The 20,849-nt window shown below is 46.8% G+C and overlaps 1 protein-coding gene across 6 annotated transcripts in view; it reads right to left on the bottom strand.

Moving 5' to 3' along the window:
* Window positions 1–20,849, bottom strand: part of NGEF (neuronal guanine nucleotide exchange factor) — an 88,986-nt gene that overhangs the window by 24,597 nt on the left and 43,540 nt on the right. For 5 of the 6 annotated variants that reach the window (XR_012123457.1, XM_036997778.2, XM_036997777.2 and 2 more), the window contains 2 exons: window positions 7,974–8,116; window positions 2,559–2,869 (listed from right to left, as the gene is read on the bottom strand). Coding sequence is in view for 5 of the 6 variants with exons in the window: in XM_036997778.2 (XP_036853673.2) it covers window positions 2,559–2,869; window positions 7,974–8,116 (454 nt within the window). In the remaining variant the exon portion in view is untranslated. Of the gene's footprint in view, window positions 1–2,558; window positions 2,870–7,973; window positions 8,117–8,716; window positions 8,966–20,849 lie in introns of those variants that run through there. The other variant, XM_036997781.2, reaches the window with a different exon arrangement.

Here is a 20,849-nt window from a genome sequence, read left to right as displayed (position 1 = left end):
GCTCCACATGACCACTTGCCGAGTTCAAAGGCACTGTTTCCTGGAAAGCTACCTGAGGACCTTGAGCACGCCTCTCCCCCACCTGTGCGTCCCTTGTGTTCATCCTTAAATTTATTCAAGCCACTGGTATTTGCTATTCAACTATGTCCTTTAATGATAAAATCTAAAGAATTTTCAGTGTAAAGGGAGTAGTCTTATGACAACTCTAAGAGTCCAGTAAAGGCAAGCAGCTAAAATTAAAACCAAAATCAAACTGATGTAAAATATGGGGAAAACACTGAAAAGCTCTGTAAGGATTTTGTATGCCCGAGTCTTTGTAAATGTCTAAACTCCAGAATTAGATGGTGCTTTATGACTGCACTTTATCACAGGAGGTAAAGCAGACAGAGCTGGTCCTCCAATAAGAACCCAGGAGCCGAGAAAAGGCCAGCACACATCTGCATTGTCTTGCATTTGTTTTAAACAATGAAATGTGTTAATGACTTGTTTATTTAATTTAAAAATATTTAAAAATAAAGTGATACCTTATCAATATAAAGGATATCTTTAACTATACAAAATGACTAGCTGTTTCCTGTGGTAACTTTTCTTGACTTGAATTCTACTCTCTGATAATACAGTGGGTTTAGTTTTCCAGTCAACCGGAGAACTTCTTTCAGTGGAGGATCTAAGCAATTCAGGCTTATGTTATAACTGACAATGTTGGCTATTAATTCTGCTCCCTTATTTTACGGTATTTGTTTTTTGTGCTTTCTTATTGTTTGTTTTCCTTTTGTTACAAAGGCCTTGCTTCCTTTCCTTTTAGCTTTGCTTATGTTGTAGGTTTACATCATGTTTTAAGTTCTACTAGGGTTTATCTCTTAAGATTCCCAAAGCATTTAAAATCTTTATTTCTCTAATTATCAAAACAAAAAATTATTCCCCCAGACCCTTGTCTCTTTTGCTTGTTCTGAGAACTGAAAGAAAGGCCCCGTGGTGGTAATTCTTCCTGAAAGAAGCCAAATGCAAATCCGTGATGTATAGAAAGAGACAGAGTTAGGGATGGTGGCCCTATCTGTGGCTGGTGGAGCCCTGGGTCTCTCAGGGAGGAGGGATGGCCAACTTCAGGGCAATGTCCCTGTCTCCTGGCACCTTCCACATAGCTGTTTTCAGTGGGCAAAGCCTGGTGATCTTTTCTCAGTACAGCTCCCCCTGCCTCAGGGGGATGCCCCCCAACAATGCTTCTTCCTTCCTGTTGGGGGCAAATGGCTTCTTCAGGTCCCCTCACCAGTATTTTTGAGAGAAGCTGGTAGAAGCCATACCAGGAACTAACAACAGGACATTATTTAAACCAGAAATTTCATAAAAAGGTCTCAATGTGCTATTTACCAATCACTGCTCATGAGTCACAAGTGATGTCAAAGTTTAAATCAATTTCTCCTGATTCTACCGGGCAGGATGCAGGGGAACCACAGATGGCCCTTCAAAAATCAAGTTAATCAAGACTTTCCTAGTAGCAAAGGCATGGTACAGCCCAGGTTTGAGTTAGACAGCCCTGATCAGGAAATAATCTCAGTCCTAGGCATTCACTGTATGCATAGTATATGGCTTTGCCTTTTAAGTAAACAGAACAGCAAACATTTCTATAGAACCCAGCACAGGAGTAATGAGTTAAAGAAGAGAGGACATCTGGAGTCTAAGTGCAATGGAACAACTTCAAGTATGGACGTGAAGATGGGACGCGGGTGGGCTGGAGCATGAGACGTTAGAGGTGATGGAATTGGATGGAACCAGTTAAAGAAACCCAAATCTCTTCTTTTTCCACCCCCCTATAACCTCTTTTTAAATTTCACAAACATTTGCCTATTCACCATTCTCTAACCATTCTCTCTCCTAACTATTGACCATACTCCTGTCTCACAGATTTTTCCCTCCATACCAAATAATCTTTGTTCAACGGAAACAAACGCTTGGGTTTCTCAGCTACTCACTTCTGTGACTGTGTATTTTGTATGGGTTATTTCTCTCTGCCAGCAGCAAACCATTAGGCAATCCAGGGAGTCTGCCTCAGCCTAACTGGTGGACCCGGTCTGCCTGCACCAGCAGATGAAGGGGAGAGACCCAAGCGCCAGATTTCAGCACCGTTTCAGGAAGCGGACAAGCCAAGGGCTTCTCTCAGAGCTCCCCCTCGTCCAAGACTCAAGGGACTCCAAAATAAAGCCGTGGAACGCAACGCACAGATGACTGAGCCACTCCACTGTCACAGGGATCTCGGCATCACCTGGTGCCTCAGGGTTCACACGGGCCACGGAAATACCAACAGTCAGAGTGGCGGGTTCAAGGAATGCAGTCTTACTATCTAATCAATCACCTGTGCTGAGAACACTCAAGATTGACGTGGAATTACCCTAGAAGGCAACAAGGTATTTTTTTGTTGCCTGTGAAGTAACGTACACTTCCCTGCGTGTCCTGGACAGACAAACCCCATCAGTAATTCTTCTGGGGAGCCCCACCTCACAGAGGAAGGTCAGAACATCCGTCCGTTCTGAAAGAGGCTCCAACCCCCGGCAGCCGTTTACCTCCTGCAGTTTGATCTCCTCGGCCTGGAGAATCTCCAGCACCCCACTGCTCCGAATCTCCGGGAGGTCCTGCCACAGGTTGAACCTCGAGTGCGGGTTGCTGAGCAGGCAGATCTGGGGCAGAGCCTTCCTCTCTGGTGGGCTTGCCGGCTCCTCCTCGTCCTCGTCCCCGTCCTCGTCCTCGTCCCCATCTGGACTCCCCTCCCCGGCCAGGGGACCACGCGCGTTGGCTTGTATTTCTGCATCCTGTTGCCTCCTGGTTTCAATTTCTTGCAGAGTCGATTTATCTCGGTATTCCTGATACAGGAGCCCTGAAATCAAACCGAATTGTAATGGGGAAAATGGTTTCAGCTGAAGATCTCTCCAATCACTAAGTCAAGGCTTTGTACTCTTGTCAAGGGCGAAGGCTCTCCCTAAGAACACACACAGGACGCTGGACATGTCCTGTCTCTGCAAAGGGTCCCCCCACCACTGAAAGATCAGCATGCATAAGTTTTTTTTCAACAAAGAATAAAAAATCCTTGAACAGATTCAAAATCCAATCATACAAATGTATGTTTTCCCTGTACCTACTTGGCAAACAACAAGACTCCAGAATTTGATGTGTTAATAACCAATGTGCACAATTGATGGAAATGTCCCAATTATGTTTCAACATCCCAAAGGGATGCTTTCCATAGCCTTAAATGCTTTGATATTAAAACTCAGGTATATTCATTTGTGAAAAGGGAGTAGTTGTAAATTCTCTGTTGAAGGAAAAACCAGTGTTTCATCAACTTTATGGTTTGAAAGGGAAACATTCCCTTTTTTGCCTTCACAGTTTCAGGCTTACTTCCCTGACCAATTGTCCTGGAAATAAATACCTTCTAAGTCTCCAAGGAGATTTGGGGGTGATTATGAATCAGCACAAATATCCCCCTCCATAAGGAAAATTCCATTTCAGACATCCTGGCTGTGGGGTGGAGGGACTGTCTCTTCTCACAGGAGCAGCAGAAAAGCTTCGGTGGCAAGGGAGCCCCAGCCCAGGTGGAGGGGAAGCAGGGCTGGGTGTGGAGGCGGAGGGGGAATCCTGTCAGCACGGAGGCTGGGGGCAGGACGAGGGGGTCAGGCTCCACAGGTCTTGCCTGCCTGTGTGCCGCAGAGGTGGCAATCTGTCCTGTGGTCAAGGAGGAGGCCCCAAGAGACCACAGACAAGAAGTTCCTGTCTACATTTTAGTGGGGGGCATGGATGGGGAGAAAGATGCTGTGACAGGTCTCCAGAAGAGCTATGACGTGGGCCTGAGCTTTGGTGGTATTGGAGGGATGGAGCCACATGTGTGATTCAGGGACGGTCAAAGGTAGGAGACAGGTCCTGATGGTTGGCTGGTGCTGGTCATGAGATATCCACGTGACCAGCTTGGCATCAGGGCCTGGTGGCCCCATTCAAGGAGGAGCACGGGAGAAGAGTCCAGCTGGGGGCTGGGGGTGGTGGAGAGACCCAGGTACACACGGGGGTCCCCCCAGGTGAGAGGTCCAGTGGGCAGCTGGACAGACTGGTCTGGAGGGCGGCCGGGGCCCCTTGATATGTCTGTCTATAAAACAAAGATGATTTTCCCCGGGAAGTTCTAACAGGAACAAACATACCACTTGTAAAGCACTTTCTCTTACAATACTATACAAATGTCAGCTATCGTTCCTCCTTTATATAATTGTTAAATATATCTAAACAGTAGAAAAAGGAAAGGAAGAAAAACAGACTAACTTTGAAATCCTGAATGTGGCTAAATAAATTATATTCATAAACAGGAACCTAGTAAATCTGCCCTGTGGATTAAATTAGCTGGCTTCCTATGCTCCATATCACTAAATCATAACACCCTATCTAAGTATAGCATTTACTTCAAAAAATTAAGATCCTGTGATTTTACACTGTTACTAACCAGCAGGATACAACATGGAGTTAATTTGACAAAGAAATGGGAAAAAAAGCTGGTGTCTACTAAATGCAATCCAGATCGAGGCTCTATAAAGACAAAGGTTTGACGTCACTACATAAATGGGCTCAGTCATGAGCATAAGATATAACTATTATTGCTAACATTGAGCCTATTATTCTCCCCAGTTCTGATATACTGTGTTTAAGAAGGTTTAAAGAAACTAGGTTGATTAGATTCACTTTTCAATGCTTAGCACAGTGCCTACCGCATAGTAGGTATTCAAATATTTGTTGACTTGAACACCTTTTAAAAATTCACTTTCTAAGCTTCAAAAAGTGTCTAACTAACTTGGCATCTTTTTGAAGTTTCAAAAATATGTCTTATATATGCTATAGTCAGCAAATCATGGGTAAATACTATCTCCAACATCTCACCGTGATACATATGCTGAAAAGAGACAAAAATATCATCACTGTGGGTAGTTGGATTGAAAATAATATTTCTGAAATCATACTGTGGCAGACACTGTTGGCTGCCTCTCCTCTGTCCCTCACACCCCTTCTTCCAAGCTGGCAGGGGAGGGGTATTGTTTGGGTGTTGACCCATTCTGTGCTTAGGGAAGTGAGTGAATGTTGACTGATCAAAATCTACAATGATAATTCCTTTCCCTAAATTCATGGTGGGCTTAGACAAGAGCACATGACACAGTCTGGCCAAGGAGAGTGAGGGGACATCTTACATTTCTGGAAAGGGTTTCTCAAGAAGATTCCCTGCCCAACAGACACCTGAAGACAAAGTGCCTTTTTTTGCTTTTATACATGACTGCTTGAAAATGTGATGCCTGGAGCTCTGGCAGCCATTTTGTGACATGAAGCTGAGAATGTGATAAATGCTGAGAATGGTAGAAGGAAAGGAGCTGGGTGATTACACGCTGAATGAAGCAACTCCAGAACTTCCTATGTCTGGACTCATTAACAGAATGCTTCTGTTGTGTAAGGTTTTTTTTGCTAGATACTCTGTTACTTTCAATCAAAGACTCCTAATACAAGTAACTTTAGAATTTTCTTAAAAATTCATACTTTTTCTGAAGTATTTAGAATGTGAATTCACACCAATTTTCCTGGAATTACTGTGCTTAGAAAGAGTTATCTGACACACTATGTAACCATTTTTCATAACCTGTTTATTTTTATTAGCTTTAAAATTCAGATCACAGTAAAAATGGTCTTGCCTTACCTGAGGGATTATATGTTATCTTATTAAATTTCTGTACTCAATGTACTTTCAATACATCATATTTTCCTATTTTATATATTTTATGCATTCAGCAAGCACAGCTTTATAGGAAAATCTTGCCCCTAGTATTATATCCTTGCAGAATTAGTAGGCTCAGTTCTCATCTCTCCTAATTAAAATGATATATACGAGGCAGGTTCTGCTGCCCTGCAAAATCAGAAGTTCCCAACTCCTCTTCCCAAAGCCCTGGGGTCATTCGAAAATCTCACTTTCTGAAAAGTTTCATTTTTTTCTTTGAATCCTTCAAACAGAAACTTCTAAATAGAGGGAATTCATTTTTTTTTAGTGAGCACCTTCTATGTACCAAGCATTTGTTAGGTGTCAGGCACAACAGCATACACAGAACCAAACACAGGGTCTCAGGGACTCAGGGGCTCAGATCTATGACAGTTGTATACCTACCATATCATGTATAATCTTGGCATGATTCTGTTCTGGCTTCTGTAGGAGCCACTGCAAAACCTACTCCAATGGTCTACTGAATGCCCACATATTCATTCCACTTTCCTCTCCTCTTGAATTCCCCTCTGTCTTTAGGAAGCTGTCATCTTTTCCTGATATCTACCAAAGAATTCACATCAATCCTAGAGCTGAAAGTGGTAGGGCCATTGTGGAATCTGCTGAGCACAGGCCTCAGGTCTGCACTGAAGGATGGGAGAAGGTGGTGACAGCTCTGTGCTGGCATTGAACATTTTGTTGAGCACCTACTATGGATCCAGCTCAGGAGCCAGAAAAGACATGCACCATTAGACCAGCAAATCCAGGCCAGGAGCAGGGGGAGGAAAGACCTGGAATGTCCTCTCTGCTGTTTACCATGGGAGGACGCCGAGGGTCGGGATGAGCAGGTGTCAGCACTCAGGTGAGAGGAAGCATGGAGCCTGCCATTCCACCCTGATTTCCTTCCAGTCAAGGCATTGACCTGAGTCAAAGAGGATTCCTTTCAAGAGGGAGGGAAGTCAAAGCTTCCAGGGTATGTCAAGGCAGAGGAGGCCCTCCTCACTAGGAACATGCGGCAGAGAGGTGGGAGAAAGGAGTTTTCAGGAGTCTGTTTTCAGGTCAGCCCCTCGCCATTCCCCCAGCAAACAAAGGGAAAAGCTGCTGCCACCACCATCCAGCCTGACATGTGGGGGGCCCACCAAGAACAAAATTTCTGGAGCCAGAACAGCTTCACAGCATGCAGTATGCACTCCACCCCCTCAGTTTTGCAAGGGGCTCAACTCCAGTCAGGGTTCAATTTGGAAAACCCCTGCCAGGGAAGAGGGGGCTGGCCCAGAACTCTCCCAGTCACAGCGTCTCCTGGGGCAACGGGAACCCCACTTCCACTAGAGACATTTCCTGCCTGTGTGAGCATTTGGAATGGAGGACAATAGTGATGTACTTAGGGGAGAAAATTTCCAAACCTAGAATTTTAATTTAATGAATAGACTGCTGCTCTGACAACATTGAAGACAAAAGGATGTTCTAAGCAGCTGGTACCATTTTCTGAACTGCTGCCTCTGATGAGTATGAAGAACACTAGTTCGATGTCATTAGCGATCTCTGACTTTTAAATGCAAGTCCTGGGGCCACCTTCTCAATCCACTATCCCTATTCCCTGAACTTTGGCTGCTGATGCACAGGAGCTGGACCCACATGGGCTGTGCCCACACCTTCTGTCCATGTTCCTGGAAAGGCAGGTGAGGCCAGACTTCCCTTCCTAACCCAGGGCCTCTGGGGCTCCCACATTCTCTTCACAACCCCTTTCCCTTCTCTGGGCAAAGCCTGCCAAGGCCTTCCTTTCCCTGAAGTGCCCCAGGCAGCCTGGCTCTCTCCAGAAGCCCCCTTCCATGGCCTTCCCTCTCTTTCCAGGTCTTCCCCTGTCCCAGGTAGGGGCTCAGGGAGCCCTCCCTCCTGCTGGCCCAGCAGAGCCTCACCTCCTATTTGGCAGAAGTGACAAGGGGACCAGCAAAGGACTGGGCAGGTAAGACCTCTTGAGAGAGCAGGATACAAATCCATTTTCGCTAAAGCTCGATTATACAGCACTATTAAAATGTGGCAGTGTTGCCTATAGAACCATTTAGAACCAAATACATAAAAAACGTTCCTTAGCCACGTCAGATACGTTTGCTCCAGCAATGCAGCAGCACCTTCCAAGCAGGAGGACCCTGAGCCCCCCAGGAGCCCACATTTCCCCACTGAAGCCCCGCCGCGCCGGGACACCCACCTATTTGTTCGATGAGGTTTCTCCAGGAGTCTGCGGGAATGGGGTGGATCATCTGCAGGGCCTCGGTGAGCGTGGTGGGGCTGTCGGCCAGCGCCGGGCACTCCTCAGGCGTGGCCCCATTTCCCGGGGTGGAGGACGACTCGCTGCCAGAGAGGAGGAGAGGCAGGGGCCGGTTATTTTTAAGCTATGATACACCTTGGCCAGCTTGCCAGAGACGGCCGTGCAAGCGGCACCGTCCAGACCGAGTGGCCGCCACCCCTCCCAGCCAAGCGGGCCCCACAGGCCCTTTTTGTCACCGCACAGGGTGCGACCGAGTGATTCATTCCCACACCAGTCCACCCAAACCTTCATGTTTTCGGAGCTCGCGGGCAAGCGTCAGAAACTTGGCGCGTCCTGCCCGCTCTGCGGCGCCGGCCGGCCGGCCGCCCCGACGGGTCCCATGGCCCGGAGCCCAGCAGTGGGGCGCACCCGCGTGGTCCGCCGTCACACGGCCCTGGACCCCGGGCCCCCTCGGGCTTCGATCCCATCCCAGGGCCACACGGCCGGAGTGTGGGCGCCGAGTGGGAAGCGAGCCTCCCCGGGGGAGGACGCAGGAGGCAGTCCGGGGCCGAGGGGCACCCCAACCCAGGCGGGGCGCCGGCACGAGGGGGCCGGGGGCGGGCGATGGGCCGGGGGCCGACGCCCGCGGCTGGGGCCGGGGGGGGCACGGGGGTGCGGGGGTCGGGCCGGCCGCGCGCCCTCACCTGCCGGGCAGGTGTCCCGCCGCCGAGTCGCGCGCGTCGCTCTCCGAGGTGGAGCTGTCGTGGTCCACGGCGCAGGCGGCGCTGAAGGCTGCGGCCAGCAGCTCCATGGGGGTGCGCGGCCCGCGGGCGCCGGGGCCGAGGCGGGGCCGCGCAGGGGGCCCGGGGCCGGGCCGGGGTCGACGAGCGGGCTGCGGAGCGGGGTCGCAGCGCGCGCGGCTGGAGCCGGAGCTGCCGCCGCCGCCGCTGCCGAGCGCTCCCGCGGGCGGGCGCGCGCCGGAGGCTCCCGGGGTTGCCACGGCAACGGGGAGGCGGTAGGGGCGCGCGCGGCGGGGGCGAGGCCCGGCTGCGGCGGGGCGGGGGTGCCGGGCTGGGCGCGCCCCGGGCCCCGCGGGCGGAGACGGTGGAGGGCACGTCCCGCGGGCCGCGCCCCCGCCCCCGCCCTGGGAGAGGCTGGGGGCGGGACGGGTGGGGGCTGGCGATCCGCGCGCTCGCCTTCCCGCCCCCTCCTCGCCGGACGGCCGGACCCCACGCAGAATCGCGGGGCGAACTTGGAAGATACGGACGGGGGCGGGGACTCTGCTCCGAGCGCCCACGCACCCCCCGCCTTGGCCACGGCGCGCAGCCCCTGCGGCCCGCGCCCGCGAAGGGACCGGCCCGGGCGCCCCCGCCATGGCCCCGCGCTCTCCGGAGGTGCTTTTTTGTGGGCGAGTCCGAGGCAGAAACCCTGCACGCCCCCTCCTGACGGACTAGAGTCAAGGGCCCGGCGCGAAGCCTCCTCCGGGGGGACCTGGCCACCCTCGGCGCCCGGGAGGCCCTGGGGCCCGAGGTGGGGACAGGGGAACGAGAGAAGGAACGAAGTGTCCCCAGGCCTCCCCAGTCTCCCTGACCAGTCACGACTCTTGGGGTCTGCGCTCGTGTTAGCCAGGTCGAGGCGCTTCTGGAGACAGGAAGCAAAGCCAAAATGGGTAACTGGAGTCTAGTGGAATGTGGGTGAAGGTGTGAAGTGGAAACCTAGAGGGCTTTTCACCCAGCAACACCAGGGGCACAGCCCCCGCTGTGGTTCTAAGCGGCCCGCCTGCCCCCTGTGATGGGCGCTGGGTGACAGCGGCCTGCTTCTGCCGGCCAGGGCCACTTCCCAGGTTACCCTCTGGAGCACTGGACGGTGGGGTGGGGAGGGGAGGGCGGAAAATCTTCCTCTGCACCTTCCAGCCTGCGGCATATGTATAAGTGAACAAATTCCTTACTTTGAGTAAACACTTTTGGTGGGAGGGGTTCCTTACTGGTTAGTAGGTCGGCTTTCATGTGTTCCTTAGCCAACCCCCGAGAGCGTGGCAGTTGTGGTAACGAGTTGGGGCTGACAGGAAAGAAGGCAGCATGGGGGGCGGGGTGCATTTGCCTGCAAGGGAATTCCGCTCCCCAGACACCAGGGGCGCATATCGTGGGCCCTTGCCCGTCCCATACCACACCTCCTCATGACGCCAGGAAAGGGTGCCCAGGCTGACTGAAAGCCGGTTCCTGAAGCTGCCACTTAGCCCCTGCTCCTCTCTGGGATTCATCAGATTTCTTCTTGCCAGTAAGGCCTTGGAATATTTGCATGACCACCAGCTGGCCTGCTCTTTTTCCAGCCCAGTCCCTCCATCCCTTGACTCACCCCACATATCTCCAGGTAGCTCTGTATTTTCATCTGCTCTCTGGACACCCGAACATTCCCCCAGTGCACCCACATCTTCCCTGCACCACTGGTGGCCAACCAGGACGCCAGGCAGAAGGTGCGTGCTGGCCTCAATGTCTGTCCCCACACATCAATGTCTCGCTGAGCCCTCTGCATGCTGAAAAGCCTTCAAAGCAGTCCCCATTCCTTGGCATTCGGGCCTCTCTCCAGTCCATTCTGCCCTCTGTCCCCTTTCTACACTGTGGGTCTGCTTTGGTCCTTCCCCTGCTTAAAAGCCCGCACTGGAGTGCCCTAACCTGAGAATGACGGCCTGGCACCGGGTGGGGCTCTTCACCGCCCCTACCACCACTCCTTGCCGGAGGTACCGCCCTTGCTGGCTTCTCTGACGCTTTGGCTTTACCAGACACTTTTCCAGCCTCTGGGCTTTTGCAAATGTTCCTCTGCTGGAACTGTGCTCCCCTGGTAAAGTCCCTCACAGGATGAGGTGCACAAGGAAGTCCCCTCCAAGCCCTTCCGCTGTGCAGTCAGCTGCCCTGCCTGGCACTGTGACTCTCAGTGAACAGGGCTGTCCTTATACTACATTATGGGGTCCTCCAGGGCGGGCACCGTGGTGTCCTACTCATTTCTCACACGGGCTGAGGAGGGGAACTGTATGGGCAATCACTGGGACCTGCTGCTTTGCATGGTTTTATCACCCCTTGAATTTGATGTAACCCCAAGTGGAAACTTTCACACCAATGCACCAAGGGGAAAAGATTCATTTTTTTAAAAAATCAGAAAATATCCAAGTGAAATTACATAGATTAAGATGAGCATAATAAGACCTTCCAGTTGAAAAATAAGCTAAAAATATCCTCCTAATTATAAAATCAGTTTAGAGAGTCACTGAGTTCTGAAGGCATGGAACTTTAAGCTAAATTCCCCATGTTCTATTTTCTATCATATTTAGTGTGTATTAGGCAGGCTAATTACTGAAATCTCCATTTAACCATCATTTTACTCAGAATCATTGACAGAAAAAATAATTATTTCAGCTACTTATACCTGATTAGCACATAGTAGGTGTTCTGTGTTTGTTAAGGATTTAATGGTATGTTTAAAAAAATTTTTTAGTTATTTTATGTACTTCATCTAAAGATTATTTCTTCCTCTGAGCTATAAAAGGTGAATATTGTAAACAAAGTGTATTCTTATTGATGTAGCAACCTCAGCCTTCAGGAGTCCTTATTTATATTAGTGAAATGTTACTTTATTCTGAGAGGGAATTGCTGGAAGCAGAAGGGGACTTAGCAATGATCTGCTCCAGCACTTTTATGATGCAGAGAAAGAAGCAGAGCCAGAGGTTTGTGATGACAAACCCAAGGTCACACAGCGGGCTAGTGGCCGACTTCGGAAGTATATGCTAGTAAGTCAGGACTGTATGTGTGGGACAAAGGAACTGCTCACTTCGTGTTTTTGGGGTCTTATAGTAAGTCACCAGGCTATCAAATGTTAAAACACATTTATACTCTTAAATCCAATAGGAAAATGACTTGGATTTTTTTTTTTTTTTTTTTTGCTTTAAGAAGATAATCCCCAAGTATATATAGGAAACTTGTAGAAACAGGTGCTTCATAGCTTTTAATTAAATGTATCTTTTAAAGTCATAAACACAGTAGGTTATTTTTGCCACTCTCAAAAGACTTTTCAGTTGCTTTGAAATCAACAGATTTTAAGTTGCCAGACAGCACTGGCAATCAATCCACAGAAGGCTACAGCCCAGAGGTTAAACAGACCCCCAAAATGCAGGGACAAAGTAGGAAAAGGACAAACATAGCCTTTCTCACTGCAGCTCTGAGAAACCCAGAAAGCCATACTTGATGGATGAAAACATTTCTCCACAAGGGGTCTTCCAAAACTAGATTGCTCTGTTGGTGGGGCAGAGGTAAAGACCTTTCCGTAGTTGTGATGGTAAAGATCATTTGTAAACGTGGGAATGTAACATGATACGGAAATAAGTGAAAAACACAGTCAGTTTAGCCGTGTGCAGTAAAGAATAAACTTACCCAAAGAGAGGTCCAGCCCTTGCCCAGGGCTCCTGGGGAGGCCATCTCTAAGCCATTGGAATGCTGTGTCTAATAAAATTGTCTTTGCTTACCCGGGGACCTGGGGCCACACCAGATAAAGTGGGGTCATGTGACAATAGCTCAAACTGCAGAGGGGCTGAGGACTGGGTGGCCAACCATCCTAGGTGACCAAGCCCCAGGAAGAACTCTGGACACCAAGGCTCAGGTGAGCTTCCCTGGTTGTCAGTCCTCTGGGCGGATCGTCACATATCGTTGCCAGAAAATGTTAGCACTGTTCACAGATCGTGGGGAGAAGGTAACTAGAAGCTCCAGGTGGGACTTCTTGGGATTCTGACTATGCATCTCTGCCCTCGGCTCATCTGTAGTCTTTTACTGTAATAAGCCATAACTGTGAGTATAACAGCTCACAGTGAGTTCTGAATCCTTCTAGTAAATTTTCAAATACAAGGTTGGGTTTGGGGGACCTCCTAACTCTGCAGTTGGTGTCAGAAGTGAGGGTGGTCTTGTGGGCTGTCCCTAACTTGACAAGCCTCTAGTCTGATTTAGATACAGCGACCATGTACCCCTAACGGCCTTCCTTTCCACGATTGCCTTCATTCCCTCCGGCTGCCCTGTGCATAGCTGCTGTGTTAGTTTTCCCCAGACATGTCTGATCCCACGCATCTGTTATCTTCAGTGACTCCCCAGGACCTTGCTGGCTATTTGCTGCTAATGGAGTAAAGGTACAGTCCAGGCTGGGGCTGCCCCCATGCGAGCCCGCTCACCCCTGAGCGCTCCCAGCCTGCCTTTCGCTCTGTTAGTACTGTCCTGTTAATCACCCGCTGGCATGGTTTCTCTGTCCAGGGGATCTGCAATTTTGGGGGGCAGCTAGAGAGATGTCATTTATTTCTGCATCTCCAGCATCCAGCACACGCAGGAGGCATCAGGAAACAGTAGATGAGTAAGTAAATACGAGGAAGTTGGCAGGTGTTATGTTGGCATGCCCTCGCTGTCAATCTTTCTGCTACAGTTACTGAGTGTAGCATGAATAGTCCCTTGGTGTTAACACCATGGCTTTAACTGGCCTCTGGGAATGAGCAGGCGTCCGGGATTGGTGCCTTAAGCTTGGGGGAATAGCTGTGATTTGTTGTGTTGAGTCAAAAAAACCAGTAAACATGGATTCACTGTTTTGGTAAAGTGCAGAGTGTTTTGTTTTTGTTTGACATGGTTGCCATGCGGACAGTTGTTACAGTTTGGGTAAAATAGGGAAGATCTCAGAGGAATGAAGAGATACACAGAAAGCTTTGTCTGGTTTCAGGAGTTATGCTGGCATTGGATAGGTTTGGGGAAGCAGGCATTGAGTCGTGGGGCTTGATAGCTGAAAAGTTGGTGTTGCTGTGCTGAACGCATTTTCAAAATCAAGAATAGGTGGTTACGCTCTACTTCCAGGTCTAAGAGGAGCATGGATCACATTGCTTGGCTAGTGAAATGTTGAAATTTCCAAAACATTTTGATGGTTTATGTGTCCTTATCTTATCCTTAAAAATCAGTCACAGATGCTGGCTATCTTCAATTATGAGATGCAGACAACCGTATGGCCTTGATAGAAATGTATTTCTCAAAATTGGCTCCAAAATGACGCAGGAAAAGATACTATAATGCTTGTATGCTTGTCTGAATCTGTGGAGAATGAGAGAGGGCCTGGAATGTGGGTTTCTATGAAATATGCCTAACCAAGGAGGCGAAAACACATACGATGTAAGGATTTTGGCCGTGGGTTATGTCATGGGCTTTTGACCAATAGGAACCTCCTGAAATAGGGGGGAATCTAAGGAAAAATACTGTTATTTGCAAGATATGTTCAGGATGAAATTTGGAGTAAGTAAGATTGGGAGTTGCTTAGGTACACATAGTTTACATTTTAGGTTGTGGTCCTTGGGGATTTATAATTTCTTAGCTGGAACTCAAACTATAGAGGAATTAATGGCCTACTTCCTTCCACTTAGATTCATTCATTTTAAATCACCTTATAAACTCTATGTCAATCTAACTTAGTCTTATGTGTAGTGAGTCCCATAGTGTACTATAAAAATAGAAAATGATAATATTATTATTACTTAAGGAGCCTACATTTACCACTAAAAACATCCACTATTGTAATGGAGAGTGTCCCGCCATAACCATTAGCCAAATGTAGCACAACTGTGTAAGTTATGAAACAAGAAAAATAAATATGTCCATTCAGAAACAAAGTAGACTTGAAAGAATAGTGTGTAGTTAACAAAGTAAATAAGTAGGAATTGTTCACAATTAGTCCTGAAAATTGCAAATAACTGGATTTTAGAGAACTATTTTCTGTATCAAGAAGTAAGTAGTATAGTGACTTTTGTTGAAACAAACCACCTCGCCCTTAACATTCAGTAGAAAGAATGTTCTTTGTTGAGTCACCAGGACTGTGTTCAAGGATTTAGAGTTTTCTGAAAAGACCATTATGACTTTGGTGGTCACTTCATGAGAGCTGTTAGAGAAACCAATGAGGTGGGCTCCCAGATAGAGTGACCAGTTCCAGGTCCTTGACTACCCATCATAGTGTTGACAAAAATGCTGTTCTTCCCAGAAATTCAAAGCTTTTGACTATTAGCACTCTTTCAATTTTGAAGACTTTAATAAGGGAAATGTGACCAAAGTGTGCAAATTAACACCAAACGAATGTTATTATCAAGAAAGCACACTATTTCAAACATGTATCAGATACACAGCAATCAAAAAATTTAAAAAATGAACAGCCAGTGTTAGCCAAGGCCTAGAAACTGTCATTTGCCTCTGGGAGTGGGAGTGTGAATTGATATAACCTTTCTGGAGGGTGATCTGGCACCCCTGTCAGAAGTCTGCAAATGTTCTTACTCTTTGGCAAAGAGGTTCTACTTCCAGGAATATGTCCTAACAAACTACAAGAATCCATGTGAAAAAATGAGCCACAAGAATGTTTAATACAGTCCTAGGTTAACAGTGAAATATTTGGAGTAATGTGAATGTCCAATATTATTAGGAGACTGACTATTAAATTATGACATATCTCTAAAATGGAATATAATTAAAAATGGTATAGAAAATATTTAATAATCTGGAAAGATGTCCATAATGTATTGAATAGAAAAGCAGATTCCCAAACTGGATGGTAGTATGATATTATTTTGTTCATAAATAGACATATATATGGAATTGTAAGCCTATATATATGTATATATGAAAAAGGACTGCAAGAAAGATCACCAAAAACTTTCACGGTACAGTTGACTTTTGAACAACATGAGTTTGAACTGAGCAGGTCCACTTACACGTGGATGTTTTTCAACAAATATATTGGAAAATTTTTTGAAGATGTGCAACAATTTGAAAAACATTTTATTTTCTCTAGATTACTGTATTGTAAGAATAAGGTATATAATATGTATAACATACAAAATATGTGTTAATTGGCTACTTATGATATCAATAAGGCTTCTGCTTAACAGTAGGCTATTCGCAGTTAAATTTTAGGGGAGTCACAAAGTAATTCATAGACTTTTGACTGTGAGGGGTTGGGGTGGGTGTCGGTTCCCCAAACCCCCTTTTTGTTCAGGGGGCCACTGTACTTGTAGTTGTTTGGTCTGATTCTGAGGGAATTTTCCTGTTTACTTCATATGCATTTAAATTTTTTTCTACAATAAATGTGTCACTTATGTAATAAGCAGGAACGAGTTCCTTTAAAGACAACAATTCCTTAATGTGCATTAATTTAGAGCATGAGTATAAAGCATTCACATAACCACGGGGAATCATAATGAACTTGAAAAAAGGGGCTGAGTTGTTTTGTATTCTCTAGACTTGGAGGAAAAACAGCTCAATTTACTACATAAATCTATCTCTTAAAAAGCTCTTCAGTTTCTGAAGAATCACGAATTCAAACTTTACAGTATAATACTTCCTGGCATCTCTAAAATTAAAGCACTTACCCGATATTCTAATCTGACTGGTTGTAAAAATAGTCCCTTTTCCAGAAATTCCCTTTACCTTCCATAAATCGACATGTATGACTCCTAACCAGAATGCTTCTTTTTCAATTGAAGTCATGGTCCCATTAAAGGTGTCATCAAATAAATCAAAGGCAGGTCACCCTAATACCACAAGCCCCCGCATGGGTACATCCCACCTGTGCGGGCCCAGATGCCGCCTCCTGCACGAAGCCCACCCCTGTTCCATCCCACAGCTTAGCTATACTTGCTCATTGTGAGGATCTCCTGTACCTCTTCACCAGTGCTTCTCTTAAAGCTTGATTACTTTCTTGGAAAATTTATTATCTGTCCTACAGGACTTTGCATAGAGACAGATTCAGCCTGATTTGTGTTGCCCCCTTGCTGTGTGGGCAGAGACCTTGTGTATCCTGGAGGCTCAAGACCTATTTGCTGAATGGAAGCCGAGTTGGAGGAGGTGTGGAGGCACACAGACATTTCTTTGGTATCATCCCCTGCTTCTCGATAAGTTATAGTCATAGAAACATCTTACAAACTCTTTTCCTCTCACCCATTAAACACAGCCTTCCTCTCCTTGGGATCCCTAAGAGGTGAGTGCCCCTGTAGCTGAAAGACCATTATTGCTTGGGGGAAAACATCAGCAAAGACGTGGAATTTCATTTTTCTTTCTGTACCTATTTAGTGTTCACCCCTCCTCTGAGCTGACCAGTTGATACTTCCTTCCTAATTTTAAACCGCGTCTCATTTTTTCCACACAGTGAAGACTGCATGCTAAATTATTGCTGTTTCTAGACGGTGGCTCAGCCCTGGGAGGAGCTTTTACTTGTCACAGAGTCAGCATGATCTCTAGGCCTGATCCTCTGCTGGGCTCGGGGTAAAGAAGTTCCTTTGTAGGTCTCTCTTTTCTTCTTAACCACAAGGCTCTTTTGTAAGGGTCTCAGAGGAGGGTTTTAAGCCCACCAGAAATACCTTCTTCCATTTAAAATTAGCATTTGTTCTTAAAAGAGACAGGGACTCCAAGCTGTCATTAGTTGAGTGTTTTCTTTAAGGAGTGAAGGATTCTCACCAGGAAAGAGGAAAGCCTTCTGGACACAGTGACTCACCGAAACGACAGATCAGAGTGGAAAAATTCCTTCCCACTGAGGACACCTTAGGGCGCGCACTACCCCTTCCTGAACTCAAGGCTCAGGGTAAGCCCTCCATACACCGTGAGTCTCCATTGACGGCACACTTGGCTTAAAGATGGAGCGCCCTGAATTGTCTGGACTGAAATCCACTTCAGGGGAAGCAGGCGCTCATGTACATATTGACATTAATGACAGGAGAGCAAGATTGTCCAACCTCACATGGACTTGAATTTGACCATAACCCAACAACCACAGATGTGCCATGGACTGGACAACTGTGACCCCCAAGTCCATGCGCTGACATCCTAACCCCCCGAGGTGATGGCATTTGGAGGGGGGGACCTTGGGAGGTCATAGGTCATAAGGGTGGAGTCCTCAGGACTGGGTTTAGTGTCCTTGTAAAGGACACCCCAGAGAGATGCCTCACCTTGGTCTTGGATTTCTCAGCCTCTAGAACTATGAGAATTACACGTGTGCTGTATATACACCCCCCAGTATGTGGTGTCCTGTTACAGCCCCCTGAATGAACCAGACAACGTGGATTTACCCTTTGACGCAGCAATTCCATTTCTAAGAATTTGCCCTGACGACACGCCCTGAAATATGAAACAAGATTTGCACAAGGGCATTCACTGTGACATTATTTTGATACCAAGATATTGGAACAACCTACAAAGCATCTCCCAGCGTGATGGTATGGCCGCATGGTGAGGTCCTCTGCCTCTGGGGGAAGGAGGGTGAGGAGGGCGGGTCTGCACCGACCCCGGTGGTCACTGGTGTCCCTTGCAAGTAGATAGGGCACGTGCAGGCCACGCACTGAAGAAGGGGCGGTTGTAGAGTTATATATACTCTTTCTTTTTTCCCCCAAAAAAGAGAATTAGAAGGGAAAAAAGAGAAACTAGGAAAGGTGGTTACTTCCAGAGTTGGAGTAGAAGGTAAGACTTTTCTGAGTGTACCTTTTTATATACTTTTGACTTATAAACCACATAAATGTTTTACATATTCAATTAACAGAGAAAAATTTAAAAGTATAGAGAAAAATCAAACCGTAGAATCGAAAATAAACAGAAACAAATGAACCTAAGTAACAGTCAAATTGATAACAGCACCACACAGAAAACAAATTAATTCAAGTAATTAATTTGGAATGTAAGTACTTCATATCATTACTGGGATCAATGCTAGGACTAAAACAAAGCAAAGAAACCTTCAATTTTACTTGGAAGGTGTTGGAGGCTGAGCTGTGTGCCCTGAAAAGGTATGTTGAAATCCTAACACCTGGCACCTGGGAATGTGACTTGGTTTGGAAATAAGGGTTTTTGCTGATGGAATCAGGTTAAGATGATGTCATACTGGGTTGAGGTGGGTCCTAACTCAATAACTGGTGTTTATAAGAGGATGAAATTTGGACACAGAGACACAGAACATGCAGACAGGAGAATGCAACACAAAGATACTGGCGAAGGTTGGAGCGATGCGTCCCGTGAGCCAGGGAGCACCCAGGACTGCCAGCCACCAGCACAGACTAGGGAAGAGGCATGGAGCAGATCCTCCCCGCAGCCTTCAGAGGGCGCAGGGCCCTGCCAAGGCCTTGATTTTGGACTTAGGGTCTCCAGGACTGAAAGAGAACAAGTTTGTTGTTTTTAAACCACACAGGGCTGTGGTGCTTTGTTACGGCAGCCCCAGGAAACTAGTAGCATAGATTTGTTGTTGCTTATGGTACAGGTGCGGTAATTGTGACATTCTGTATATATTTGCAGGATAGAGAAATAATCCCACAGTATGTTGATGTGGAAAACCAGGGTCCTCACTTTTAGAAGAGGTGGTTGAAAATACGTAATGGGGAGGGGAAGGGGGGATGCTGTGTGATGGATTGGAATTGAAGGTTTACGAGCTCTCTCTTTCTCTCCTTACACACACACACACACACACACACACACACACACACACGCACAAGCACACACATGTCCCAGAAACAATGACTGCCAGTAGTAATGAGCATACCTAGTCCCCAGATCTTGGTTTCTAACCCATTTCTGCACTAAAAGCAGCTTGGGGGCCCCTGGAGAAAGGGCTGCCTCCAGTCCAGGATATAGAAGGTATAGAAAGTATCTTGCTTAAAGGGGCTCCCACAGGCTCCGTTTGTGATAGTTTGAGCATCAAAAGGAAGATGAGAGTAATGGAGTGAAACATATTGGACTAAAAATCAAAAGCAAACCCCACCATGACTCCATAGTGATACTCAAAAACAAAATAAAACAACAGAACAAAGGAGGGGGTCTTCTTCATAGAGGAAAATCAACTAATGTAAGTGGAATGCTAGAACATTCTCATTTTGCAATTCCCAGTGTAGTGATAAATTCAGGAAGGATCATTAATGGATATTAAAAGTCACTGAGTGAAAGATTAATAGGAAAGATGATATTTACATGGCCTCAAATTATCACTTTACCATTAACTTATTAGCTGCCAAAGGAAAAAAATTGTACATTTACTTGGGAGCAATCTGGCAGCTTCCCAATTAACCAAATAATCAAAGTTAGCTGCAGGAATAGTGGGCCAGCTGACACCAGCGCCTCCTGATAGGGCTCAATTCGAAACACCCATCACTCAGATGCATTCTTGCTAAAATGTTTAACCTGAGGTTGATCAAGCGTCAGCCCTAACTTCGAGTTTAAAAGAAAAATGGAGTAAAGGAACAAGTCAGATGCTGCCTGAGGAAGCAGCCAGACAAATCCGTGATGGGGCTGTTCTGCAAATAATCAGCTTGGATTTTCAAAAAGTAAGTCATGGGAAACAAAATGGGGGCCTGCTGTAGATTTTGGGAGTCTAAAGAGAGAAAACCAACAAATGCAGTGTTTGAAATCCGATTAGATCTTGATTCACTGATCCTGCCTGTATAAGACATTCTGGGGGCAATGGGGAGAAATCTGAATGTAGACTGGATATTAGATAACGGGATGATGGCGTTTTCTTGGGTGTGATGATGGCATTGTGAGCACGCAGAAGAGCATCCTCACTCTTAGCAGCTGTGCTCTGGACCTTTATGCATGAACAGCTGACATGCCTGCAGTTTACTTTCTGGTGCTTTAATGGAAATGGAAGACGGAGAAGGTAAGAGAACATAATAAGCAAAGGATCAATTTTTTGAATCTAGGTTGAGGGTAAATGGGAGTTCATTGTATGATTCTTTCAGTTTTTCTATTTAAACTTTTTCTTTAAAAAAGTTGGGGGAAAGGAAAAAAGTATTTAGAGAAATAGTATATTTGGGTTAAA

Source organism: Manis javanica, chromosome 12 (assembly GCF_040802235.1).
Source record: "Manis javanica isolate MJ-LG chromosome 12, MJ_LKY, whole genome shotgun sequence".
Lineage (NCBI taxonomy): Eukaryota > Metazoa > Chordata > Mammalia > Pholidota > Manidae > Manis > Manis javanica.
Note: the sequence above shows the minus strand (reverse complement) of the source record. Positions and strands in the feature narration are given on the sequence as shown.